General features: G+C 52.2%; 1 protein-coding gene across 1 annotated transcript in view; it reads right to left on the bottom strand.

The window, feature by feature from the left end:
- Positions 1-3,816: 3,816 nt before the first annotated feature.
- Positions 3,817-12,595, bottom strand: part of NEURL1B (neuralized E3 ubiquitin protein ligase 1B) — a 44,437-nt gene continuing 35,658 nt past the window's right edge. Inside the window, exons 3-5 of the mRNA XM_043887320.1 lie at positions 11,356-12,075; positions 8,739-8,864; positions 3,817-8,411 (exon numbers count right to left, since the gene is read on the bottom strand). Coding sequence (XP_043743255.1) covers positions 8,167-8,411; positions 8,739-8,864; positions 11,356-12,075 — 1,091 coding nt within the window. The 3' untranslated portion in view covers positions 3,817-8,166. The remainder of the gene's footprint in view (positions 8,412-8,738; positions 8,865-11,355; positions 12,076-12,595) is intronic.

The raw sequence follows: 12,595 nt of genomic DNA, 5'->3' as shown, positions 1-12,595 counted from the left end.
CAGACCACATCCTGTTGCAACTCTTCAGATTCCAGATCAAAATGCACCCCCAGTGAGTTCTTAGGTTTTGATATGGAACTTCTCAGTTACCTGAGCCTTTTAATCTCCTCAAAGCCAGTTCCAGCTGGGTTTCTCTTTTTTTTTTTTAAGAATAGTAAAAGATGTTTATCGGTTTCCACAATCAACAGTCAGACAAAAAGTAAAAGATAATTACAATTGCAAGCCATAGTGGAAACATGATTAACCTAACAATATAAAATAATTACAATCTGGGGGGTTAAGTAGAGTGATGTGGTAAATGGAAGTGCATGTATGCACGTGTTTTCATCCACTCAGCCAGTCTATGTCTTTCGGTTGGTGCATTTAATCCATTTACATTTAAGGTAATTATTGATATGTATGATCCTGTTACCATTTTCTTAATTGTTTTGGATTTCTTTTTTGTAGGTTTTTTCCTTCTGTTGCATTTCCTGCCTAGAGTGGTTCCTTTAGCATTTGTTGTGAAAATGGTTTGGTGGTGCTGAATTCTCTTAACTTTTGCTTACCTGTAAAGTTTTTGATTTCTCTGTCAAATCTGAACAAGAGTTTTGCTGGACAGAGTATTCTTGGTTGTAGGTTCTTCCCTTTTATCACTTTAAATATATCATGCCATTCCTTTCTGGCTTTTAGAGTTTCTGTTGAGAAATCAGCTGATCATCTTATGAGAGTTCCCTTGTATGTTATCTGTTGTTTTTCCCTTGTTGCTTTTGATACTTTGTCTTTAATTTTTGTCAGTTTGATTACTATGTTTCTCAGTGTGTTCTCCCTTAGGTTTATCCTGCCTGGCCCTCTGCACTTCCTGGACTTGGCTGGATATTTCCTTTCCCACGACAGGGAAGTTTTCAGCTACTATCTCTTCAAATATTCTCTCAGGCCCTTTCTCTCTCTCTCCTTCTGAGGCCTCTATAATGCAGCTGTTCGTGTTTAATGTTGTCCCAGAGGTCTCTTGGGCTGTCTTCATTTCTTTTCTCCCTATTCTGTTCTGCTGCAGTGATTTCCACCGTTCTGTCCTCCAAGTCATTTATTCGTGCTTCTGCCTCAGTTTTTCTGCTATGGATTCCTTCTAGTGTATTATCCATCTGTTTGTCCTTTAGTTCTTCTAGGTCTTTGGTAAACATTTCTTGCATCTTCTCCATTCTTTTTCCAAGATCCTGGTTCATCTTTACAACCATTATTCTGAATTGTTTTTCTGAAGGTTGCCTATCTCCACTTCATTTAGTTGTTTTTCTGGGGTTTTATCTTGTCTCTTCCTCTGGGGACATAATCCTCTTCATTTTGATCAGCTTTCTGTGATATAGTTTTCATTCTGGCAGCTACAGGATTGAGGTTCTTGCTTCTTCTGTCTGCCCTCTGGTGGATGAAGCTTGTGTAAGCTTCCTGATGGGGAAGACTAGTGGTGGGAAAAACTGGGTCTTGCTCTGGTGGACAGGGCAGTCCTCAGTTAAACTGTAACACAATTGTCTGTTGATGAGTGGAGCTCTGCTCCCTCTGTTAGTTGTTTGGCATGAGGCAACCCAGCCCTGGAGTCTACAGGCTCTATGGCAGGGTTAATGGTGGCCTCCAAGAGGGCTCATGCCAAGGGGCACCTCCCAGGACTGCTGCTGCCAGTGTCCCAGTCCCCACAGCGAGCCACGGCCACTGCCACCCCCTGCCTCCACAGGAGAGCCTCCACACTAGCAGGTAGGTCTGGCTCGGCATCTTATGGGGTCACTGCTCCTCTCCCCTGGGTCCTGGTGTGCACAAGACTTTGTTGTGCCAAGACTGGAGTCTCTGTGTAAGTCCTATGGTCAAGTCCCACTGGCCTGCAAAGTCAGGCTCCCTGGGGATTCCTATTACCTTTGCTGGATCCCCAAGCTGGGAAGCCTGCTGTGGGGCTCAGAACCTTCATAACACTGGAAGGACTTTGGTAGAACTTGTAAGAACACCTCGGCAGGATGAAGAGAGCGCCTGAGTGTTAAGAGGCTTTATTGGGCAATCGCTCCCGGGCAGAGCTCCCAGGGAGGAGCAGGGGGGGAAAGCGGGAGTCTGCAACTGGCAGGAAGGGGGGGAGACACTTATATACCCTGGCGGATGCGGAAGTGGCGGGACCTTTCCATATATGGTTAGAATCGGGCTCTAGGGTGCTGATTGGACTTTTCGGTCTCGTGTCAGTTTTTGATTGGCCGGAGTCTTGGCGCCTTTGCGTCCATCATTCTGTCTGGCAACGGGCTGTTGATTGGTGGATGTCTTATCCGGGACTTTCTGGCGGGGGCTTCTCCGTCAGCATTTTCCAGCTGGCGCTTTCCCGCCTGTGGTCAGCGTGACCTTTCAGAACTGTTCTCCATTTTGTGGGTTGCCCACCTATTGGGTATGGAATTTGATTTTATCATGATTGTGTCCCTCCTACTGTCTCATTGCGACTTCTCCTTTGTCTTTGGATGTGGAGGTATCTTTTTCTGGTGGGTCCCAGCATCCTCCTGTCAATTATCCAACAGCCAGCTGTGATTTTGGTGCCCTCACAGAAGGAGATGAGTGCATGTCCTTCTATTCCACCATCTTGAACCAATCTTCATGCCAGCTGGGTTTCTGTCACTTGTAACCAAGAACTCTGACAAGTACAGTTGGTTTTCCACATTTGCAGGCTCTGCATTTGTGAATTCAACCAGCCTCAGATGGAAAATATTTGAAACAAAAATTCCATAAATTTACAAAAAGCAGAACTTGAATTTGTTGCACTGGCAGCATTTAAATAGCATTTGTGTTGTGTTAGGTACTCCAGTGTCATGCCACTCCAGTGGTCATGCATGGATGTGAGAGTTGGACTGTGAAGAAAGCTGAGCACCAAAAAATTGATGCTTTTGAACTGTGGTGTTGGAGAAGACTCTTGAGAGTCCCTTGGACTGCAAGGAGATCCAACCAGTCCATCCTAAAGGAGATCAGTCCTGGGTGTTCATTGGAAGGACTGATGCTGAAGTTGAAACTCCGATACTTTGGCCACCTCGTGCGAAGAGTTGGCTCATTGGAAAAGACCCTGATGCTGGGAGGGATTGGGGGCAGGAGGAGAAGGGGACGACAGGGAATGAGATGGTTGGATGGCATCACTGACTCAATGGGCATGAGTTTGAGTAAACTCTGGGAGTTGGTGATGGACAGGGAGGCCTGGCGTGCTGTGATTCATGGGGTCGCAAAGAGTTGGACATGACTGGGCGACTGAACTGACTGACTGACTGAGGTACTCCAGAGATGACTTAAAGTATAGGGAGGATGTGCATAGGTCAAATGCAAATACTATTCTATAGAAGTGATTTGGGCACCTGTGGATATTCCAAGGTGGGGTGGTGGTGGTGGTGGTCCTGGAGCCAATCCTGTGAGCAAAGAATGAGGGACAACTATAAACCCTAGTTATTGGTCATTAGGGTTGTTTCTAGTTTTTCATTGTTATAAATAATGCTGTAATGACCATCTTTAAATATGGAGCTTATCCTCAATAAGAATTAGTTCCTGAGGATATTTTCTTAGGAGTTACTTGGCAAAAGGTTTGAATATTCTTAGGGTTCTGTAGACATTTTGCAAATTATTTTCTCAAGGCTGGCAATGATTTGTATCCCTCACCTCCACTCCCCAACAATGTAGGTAATTGTGATTTTTTAAAACAGTCCTGAAGAGACTTTCTTTTTTAACAAGCCAAAGTTGTATTTGTTTTCTTAAACAGGAAAATTATGTTAATATAAAACAAATAAAAACAGACAAAAATCAAAACACACAACACGCAAAAACACAACACACAGGACCAGTGCAAACCCTTCCCAACCCACTGCCCTCAGGTTTTGAAACCTTTATTACAGATCCCCAAAGATTAGTCTGTGCTGGAGGGTCACAATGTTGAATCAGAAAAATAAGAAACAAGACATTTCTAAAAAGGTCTGTACACAGGTAGTAGAGGGGCGGGATGGGGAACATACACTTCTTCACTCCAACATCAAATACACACGGCCGAAGTTTCAGTGATTACCACACATTTCTAGAACACTACCATGTATGCTAGTCCCTGGCCCACTTTTTAAAGTTGCTCTTAAAAAGGATTAAAAGTGCACGGACACTTTCATAAGGCACGGACAGATTGTTGTACAAGTCATCTCGTTAGAAAGACGGTGAGACAATTAGACACGGAGAGAGGCCGCGTGTTCCTGAGCCAGAGCCTCTCTGCCAGAACCAGGGCAGAGACCAGAGTGAGCGGCGGAAGGAGACTGCCTCTCATTTGCCAACTTTGTGCACTCATATTCTGGAAATGACGGGGTTCCCTGGCCACTTGGGGATTGATCTCTAGCCACCTGTCCCAAGGCCTGAAAGTGGCAGGTAGCTCTTTCCCCACATCTCCCTCCCTGGCAAGGCCTGAGGGCCATCATTAGTTGGTGGGGCCCTTAACGGTTCTGCCAAAGGCCATTTCAGCAGAAGTTTGCTGACTGTAAGGTGCCTGGCATTCCTAGTGCAGAGAAGGGTTTCTGAAGTGTGCGGGGGTCTCTGGGTCTGGAAAGCAGTTGTGTGCTAAGACAGACCCCCAAGGCAACAGAACAGCCAAGAGAACCCTCGAACTCTGCCCCAAATGTCTCATGATGTCCTTCCCTCTGACATCAGAGCTGGGGTCCTGTCCCTCAGTTGGTCCTCCTTGCACTCCACAGTTAGTAGATGCTCAGCACATGTTCATTGAATGACTCTGCGTGCACGTGTACATGATGTTTTACCAAATCCTTGAACACTCATAACCGGATCTCTGGACTGCTCAGGAAACCTTTAATGAGGACCTACTATGTGTCATCACAGGACCCAGCGCTGGACAGGTCAAATACAAGTCTGCAAATCTGTCCACCTCCTGCTCTGTGTCATGCGCTGCCTGCAGGCTCGTCTTTAGACCCAGTTCCCCGTCCCTGTCTCCAGAACACAGGCCCTGCTGACCAGGAGTTGTGGATGGCTGAAAAAGTCTTGTAACACTTCAGGGAGCAGCTGCCCCAGGTAGCTAAATCCCAGGAGACTCCCAGTTCCGAGAATGGGCTAGACAAAGGAGTTTATCTTGACTTGGAAACAGCCAGATTTCTCTGGTGGCACCAGATCACAACAAAGGGGGCATCTTCTGGTCTCCCCCCCCCCCAAGGGGGCCCTGCTTAAGAGGGTGGTGGTCACAGGGCCCAGGAAGGTGAATGGGACAAGGCTCTCCCCCAGGTTGCCCCAGACGGGTGCCCGCATGTACTAGGAAGAGGCCAGGAGAAGGTGGCAGTGGGCAGATGAGCCTGAAAGAAAGGACATGGATCTTCCCAGGCTTCGGGTGGCCAAGAGGCGTCAGTCTGGGGCTGGAACCCTCACACAGGAGCACGTGCCCGGCTCTCTCCAGGGGCTGCCCAGGCGAGCTTCAAGGAAGAAAACTCAAGCAATTTCTTGAGCTTTCTGGACCTGGGGAGAGGCAGTGGAGAGTGTGGGATTCGGCACCAGGCACCACCAGGCTTGAAGCCCAGTCCTGCCACCTCCTGCTTCACTTCGTGGACCTCAGTTTTCTCACCTGCCAAATGGGGTAATAGCAGATCCCACTGATTCTAAAGAACACAGCTTTTCTACATAACTTGTCTGAATAAAATGAATTGTATAGCTGTGGCACCTTAGAGTTAAAATTGGCAGTATTTTTCCCTTAGTGGCACACAGAATGGTGCATTTTATAATCGGTGGTGTCTTCAATGTGGTACGAAGACCTGCCTCGCAGGATTGGCGTGGGGACACACCTCTCCAGTGCCATGCAGGGAACTCAGGGCTGCCAAACAAAGGACCATGGTTCCCGTCTCTTTACTCCTGTCCCTTCTCCAGACAGAACCTAGAGGGCAGTGTGGGCAGCTCTCTGCAGTGCTGAATAAATCGGTTTACAGGAAACGTCTAAACACCCCTTTAACGCCTCTTGGAAATGGGGATGCTACTAATAGCGGCTGCAGAGCGAGTTACACAGGCCACGAGCTCCCTCCTTCCCAGGTGACAAGTCACCAGGCACACGTCCTGGTCCGCCCTGGGTCCAGGCCCCAGGTCGCTGGATTCCTGGCCACGGCTGCACTGAGCCAGGCTGGAACCCGAGGTGACAGGAGAGAGGCGCCGGCTGCAGAGACTTCCGGGGCTCGTGACTGTGGCTCAATCCAGGCGGGGGAGCTGCTGCCTGGAGAACACCAGCCCGGGGGGTGATGAGCCCTCTCCTGGGGCCTGTGCATGGCCGTGCCCACACCCAATACGAGGGGGAAAAATTCAGCTGACCAAATTCAGCTGGGCACTGAGCACTGCCTAGGTTTGCAAACTCTTAATTTGGCAAATGGTGGAGTCTCAGTTGCTCCCCTGAAGGTTCTGCTGTGAAATTAAAATCTGGGTGTAGTTCCCAAGTTCATGAGGGGAAAAAAAACCAAAAAACAATCAGGGATTCCTGCAGGGGCAAGAGGAGGGTTTCTGAAGCTGAGAGCAGGTCAGAATACCAAGCGAAGAAGCAGATAGTCCAAGACCCGGAGCACCACAAGGGCATGGACTGACTGGCCTTATGAGACTTGATCTACAGAAGGGGCCTCCAGACACCCAGCAAAATGTGTTGTATGAATGCATAAACTCTGAATGTCCTCCTTTCCTTGTCTTCCTCAATAGATGAGCAGATTAGGAACTGGAATAAAAATACCTGTTCTTCACAAGGTGCCTTGGACTTTGTAGAATGTTGTGCTGGTCCTCCCAAGAGCTCCGGCGTGGGCAGGTGCTAGGATTCTTCTTAGACAGATCGGGAAGTGAGAAACAGAGAGGCTCGGGGCCCTCCCTAAAGACACAGCACAAGACAGGGAAGAGGTGGGGCCCAGACGGGAACTGCAGGCCTGCCAACGGTCTGGGAGTCTGCAGAGACGGGCCGGGCAGGGGTGAGGGGGTAAGGGAGGGGAAGCAGGGCCAGGGGCCTAGAAAACGCCCAGCAAATTGCCCTGGGGAGGGGGAGAGTCACAAGGTCAGCATTTTCAGAGAGTGTCTCAGTTTCTAGCTAACATCCTAATGATCAGGTAACATCTCAGTAATCAGCAGGGGAAGATGAGCTGAGAATCAGAATAAAGATGGTGGCAAAGCCACGCTTCCGCCCTCTACTTGGCAGCAGGTCACCTTGGTGATGCTCACAGCTGCTGGCGAATGCCAGGCCTAGCATTTCAGCAGGAAAACTGGAGAGCTGAGGAGTGGCCCTTTCCAACCCCAGGGGGCTCTCTGGCGTCTAGGATTCTTTCCCTCCCCCAGGAAAAGGGGACCTGTTGTTTTATTTTCTTGGAGATGGTGAGGGTGGTACAGACTGAAAGCATTTACGGATGGAGTCAAGGGGTGTAGCACTTATTATTAGGTGGTCTGGGGGCGAAGGGGTGACAAGGCTTCTAGGGACACCACCCAGAGCTCTGGCCCCAGCACCCATCAGAACTGCTCTCGGAGACTGAGAGACTGAGTTAGATACTAAAAAAGCAAATTGTTCTTTTAGGTTCTCCACCCACCTACCCCCCACCCCCACCCCCACCCCCACCCCCACCCCCGAGGAGTTGCCGCTTTGGAGCTGTAAACAATGAGCTATTTTTTCCTCGCCTTAGAAAATCTGAGTGTCCCTTTCCTATACCATCCGTGGGAGTTCTGTTTAGGTGCAGGTTCCGTATATTCAAAACCAGCTGACGTCATAGCCTCAGAAAGTGAACAGCTTCTTGTCCCGCTGCCGTCTGGGCTCCAGATTGCACATTCCTTAGTGTTAAATAACCTCCTAGAGCCCGGATCCCTGGATAAATACCAATGGGTTTCTCTCAGTCATTCTCAGCCCACCCCCTCTCGCACACACACTCAACCAACCCCAGCAGAAGGCATTGCACGCAGGACAGGCTCCCAGCTGAGATCACGGGGGGACGGCCTTTTGGGGGCACAGCACTTTCAGGCCAGAAGCAACCCTCACTTGGACTCGGGCCCCCGGGGGCCTCATCTCCACGACTGTCACGCCGTGCCCACCACTGCAGGGTGGCGGGCGAGATGGCAGGGCCCTTGGGCTCCCTGGCGGCCATGGTGGGTGCCTGGCCCAGGGGGGGTGGGCTTCAGAAAGCTGACCTTGCTCTGGTCAAGGCCCGTGGGCGGGCCAGGCTAGGGCCTGTAGATCTTAATGACGTCCTTGATGGGCCGCCGGCAGATGGGGCAGCAGGCCCGGGCCTGCCTCTTGAGCCGCAGGCCGCACCCGTGGCACAGGCACATGTGTCCGCACGTGTAGATGACCGTGTCCACCTCGCCGTCGAAGCACACTGCGCACTCGCTGTTCTTGCTGCCCGACAGCTCGGGCGGGGAGAACGCGGGCGACACGGGCGGGCTCAGCGGGGAGCTGGGTGCCGTCACTGCGGAAAGGGAGAGCAGGCAGACCTCAACTCGTGGTTCCCAGAGGGGCTCTGCTGGGCAACCCCGAGGGCAGAGCCTCTGCGGCAGAACCCATGGGGGGACAACTCTGGGAGACACGGATTTCAGTTTTTCTTCCGGGTTTTGCCCCTTTTCCTATGCTCCTCCCCCGAGCAGCAAGCAGCGTTATCACCCTTTGGAATGCCACATCCAGATGTTCCTCCTCCCTCCAGGAGGGGGCGCGGGGGTGGGCGCAAGGTCAGGAAGGGCTGGCACTGCCCCCAGTGCAGCCCATCTCCCTGCACCCCCGAGGCTCCACACGTCCTTACCCAGGGATGACTCAGATGCTGAGGAGGACTGGTTGACACTGAAGGCCATGTCGGAGTCGCTGTCGTCCTGGGAGCCGCTGAGGGACCCTGACGGGGATGTGGTCGCAGGGCTGGACTGTAGGGTTCCTGAGACCAAAGAGACTCCATCAGGGACATGGGAGGTGGGCTCTGCTCTGCTAGTCCCTGGCTCTTCACTGCTTTGCACCTTCACTTCTCATGGATCTAATAGAGGACGAGAGCTACTGCGTGGGATTCTGCTAAGAACTGATGGCATCGTACAAGTGGGGTAGACATCTGGTCTGTGTCAGCCTGACCTCCATTCTTGTTTCAGAAACAGCACTGGAATTTTGTTGGAGGTACTGCTTCACCCTCATGCACACGACCCAGGCCAAGCCAATAAGAAAGAACTTCTATCCTTGGTCTCAATGGTGGTTCAGGGAAAGTGAAAGAGAAAGTTGGTCAGTCGTGTCCGACTCTTTGCGACCCCATGGACCATAGCCTGCCAGGTTTCTCTGTCCATGGAATTCTCCAGGCCAGATTACTGGAGTGAGTTGCCATTCCCTTCTCTAGGGAATCTTCTCAACCCAGGGATCGAACCAGATCTCCCGCATTACAGGTGGATTCTTTATCATCTGAGCCACCAGGGAAGCCCAGGAATACTAGAGTAGGTAGCCTCTCCCTTCTCCAGCAGATCTTCCCGACCTGGGAATTGAACCGGGGTCCCCTGGAGAAGGAAATGGCAACCCACTCTAGTATTCTTGCCTGAAGAATCCCATGGACAGAGGAGCCTGGTGGGCTACAGTCCATGAGGTCGCAAAGGGTCGGACACGACTGAGTGACTTCAGTTTCACTTTCACTTTCTCCAGCATTGCAGGTGGATTCTTTACCAGTGAAGGGCACATAACTCAAGCAAGGCCAACAAGCCCAAATTCTGTGATTTTCACTAGCACCACTAGGAAAGAAGAGACCCATTCCTTTAACAGAAAAGCCTGGTGCTGTAGGGTGTGCCTGAGAGTGAAGCCAACACCGAGGAAAGTAAAGCTGGAAAGAGAAGTAGATGGAGGATCCATCTGGATCCATTCTGGATCCATCCAGAATCTGGACTTTGAGATGGAATGAGAAGTAGAATCCTGATGACATACTTTCAACACCTAGATCCAGCTGTTCCTGAATCCATCCAATACACTCCCAGACTGCTACGGTATGTGGGTACTCCCCAAATTCCTTTTGCTTAGGGCACTGTGAGTGGGGTTTTGTTACTTGCAACTAGAAGACTCCTGACTAGTGTTCAACATGAATGGGTTTTCTTCCCTGAACTGTTGGTTCAGGAAATGATGGTTATTTCTGATGTGAAGAGACACACCCCGTCCTGTGCCCTACTAGAGGACTGATGGACAGATTACAGCACCAGGGCTGCTGTCAGATAGGGATGAGGAGGGCAAGTCTCTGGCCTCCAAATGCTGTTCTATCTTCTCCTCCTGCCTACTCAAAGGCTCATCCTGGTTCTCCTAGGGGTGCTGGGGAGGCGGAGAAGGACTCTAGGCTTAGTTCTTGCAAAGCCCCAGTGGGAACTCGGCAACTTAGTTCAGGCTGAAATGATGACTATGTCTGATGGTCCCTTAAACAAACCCCAAACCAACCAAATGACAACCACTGCCACCCTGTTCCTCCTCTGTCTTCAACTAAACAGCAAGTCACTGTCATTACTAATGCTACTTACTAAACATGCTGCATGTGGCAGGCGCCTGCTAAAAGCATTGTATGCACCTCATCATTTCATCCTCACAGCCGCACCATGCAGGTCATCGCTCCCTTTCTACACTGAATGCATCTTCATGGATAATGATACTGGTTTTACAGGGGTATCAGGAGGATAAAACTGAATGACGTGACATATGAAGCATTCATTGTTTCTGTCACTGTTTGGACTTCCTAAAACTCAAAAACAGAGCTATGCTCTCTGGAAGCCTTCCCTGACCACCAGCCCGGCTCCACCAAGCTGGAGAGAAGAGAAGCCCCTCTGCTGTAGCGAACATCACACTGTGCAAATCTCCACCTGGGTGCCCGAGAGGATGCGAGGAGGTCCAAGGGCTGTATCCAGTCCTCCGCCCTGCCCATCTTGGGAGCTCACGGATTGGCCCATAGCTGGAGGCGGGGTGCACTCCGTGTTTATGTGTGGCATGAATGAATGCAAAAATCAATCTCAAAATGTGGTGGTTCAAGCCTGCATCCTATTTTCTGTGGATGATGTTATTCTCATTTTCCTCTTTTAAATGTAGCTGTATTTTCTTTATCTCTGGCACGTAATATACTCTATATAATGTGAAAACATGCATATAATAAAGCATAATAATGGGGGGAAAAATTCCTAACACCAGCGGGTTACTTGGGTTGGTATGGACAGGGTGTGGTCCAGGGATGGGCATCCCCGGGGCCTTGGTTAGAAATGCATCTTCTGGGGGCCCACCTCTACTGAATCGGAAACTAAGTGGAGGCCAGACGGTTCTGCTGCGTGCTCAAGTCTGGAGGACTGCTGGCTGGGTTTCAGCGGCTGCTGGAGCTGACACCTATCCAGCGGCGCCGGGTTGCCCCGCGCACGCGCAGTCGGGGGACTCACCGAGGAGGCGCAGCTGGCCGGCGGCGCCGCCGCGCACGGCGAAGAAAGCCCAGAGCGCCTGCGTGGTGTCGACGCAGAGCAGGCGGCCGCGCGGGCGCCCGTTGACGCCCAGGAGCACGTCGCCGCCGGGTCGCAGCGTGAAGCTGAGCGCGTCGCCGCCGCTCGGCACCGGCCCGGCGCGCGCCACCACCCAGTACTCCTTGCGGTCGATGAGCGCGTCGGGGTCCGCGGGCAGCTCGGCAGGCCGGAGCCCGCCCGGGTCGCACGACGTGATGCCGAAGGCCAGCGCGCCGGGCGCCGCCAGCCCCGGGCGGCCCACTTCCACGAAGAGGCTCTCGCCGGGCCGCAGTGGGCGCTCGGAGAAGACGAGGGTGCGGCCGCCGTCGGGGCGCGGCGCGCAGGCCACCTTGCGGTCGAGCGACAGGCTCACGTCGGGCCCGCGCGTCGCGTGGAAGCGCAGGTCGGCCTCGAGCAGCGCCGGCGACGACGAGGGCCGCTGGCGCTCGCGGGGCCCGCACGGGATGGCGGCGGCCGCGTGGTCCGCGGGGGGCGGGCCTGGGGCGCGGCCCAGCGCCAGGTGGCCCAGCTTGGCCACCACCTGGTTGTTCTCGAGCTCGTTGTTGTCGAAGTTGGCCGCGTCGTGGCTGCTGGGCGGCAGGCAGGCGCTGAAGCGGGCCTGGCCTAGGCGCGCGGGCGTCAGCGTGTCGGCGAACCCGCTCTCTGCGCGAGGAGGGCAAAAGAAGGGCGGTGAGCGCGAGGGGAGCAAGGCAGGCCGAGACCTCCCCGCGCCCCACCCCACCCGGCCCGCCCTTTATTTTTCTGATTCCTTCCTGGGCTTATTTAAGATCTCCCGGTGCGCAGAATTGGATTAAGCATCGCTCCGAGCGCACTGGCATAATCGTATCTTTGGAATGTTCTGACTAGGCCCTTCCTCCCTTCCTCCTTTTCCTCGCATCCCTCCATCCTTTCCTCTCCCTCCTTTCTCTCTTCTACTTTCCCCCTTTGCAGTTTCTTCCTCCTCCCCCCATCCCCCCCCCCCACCCGAGGATTTTGAATATTTAAAAGGCGTTTCAAAATCTTTACTCTCTGCCTCCCCCAACGAGTACATAAGCTCCAAGGGAAGGAGTTAAGCTCCTTTTCACAGATTCTCATTTAGTCTCCTGCTACCTGTGAGGTGTGTACCGTTACCACCCACCATTCAGCAGAGAACTGAGCGGAGGCACACGGGCTAGGGAACAGT

The sequence above is a fragment of the Cervus elaphus genome, chromosome 25 (assembly GCF_910594005.1).
Source record: "Cervus elaphus chromosome 25, mCerEla1.1, whole genome shotgun sequence".
NCBI classification, from domain to species: domain Eukaryota; kingdom Metazoa; phylum Chordata; class Mammalia; order Artiodactyla; family Cervidae; genus Cervus; species Cervus elaphus.
This window is presented reverse-complemented; position numbering and strand designations above follow the sequence as displayed.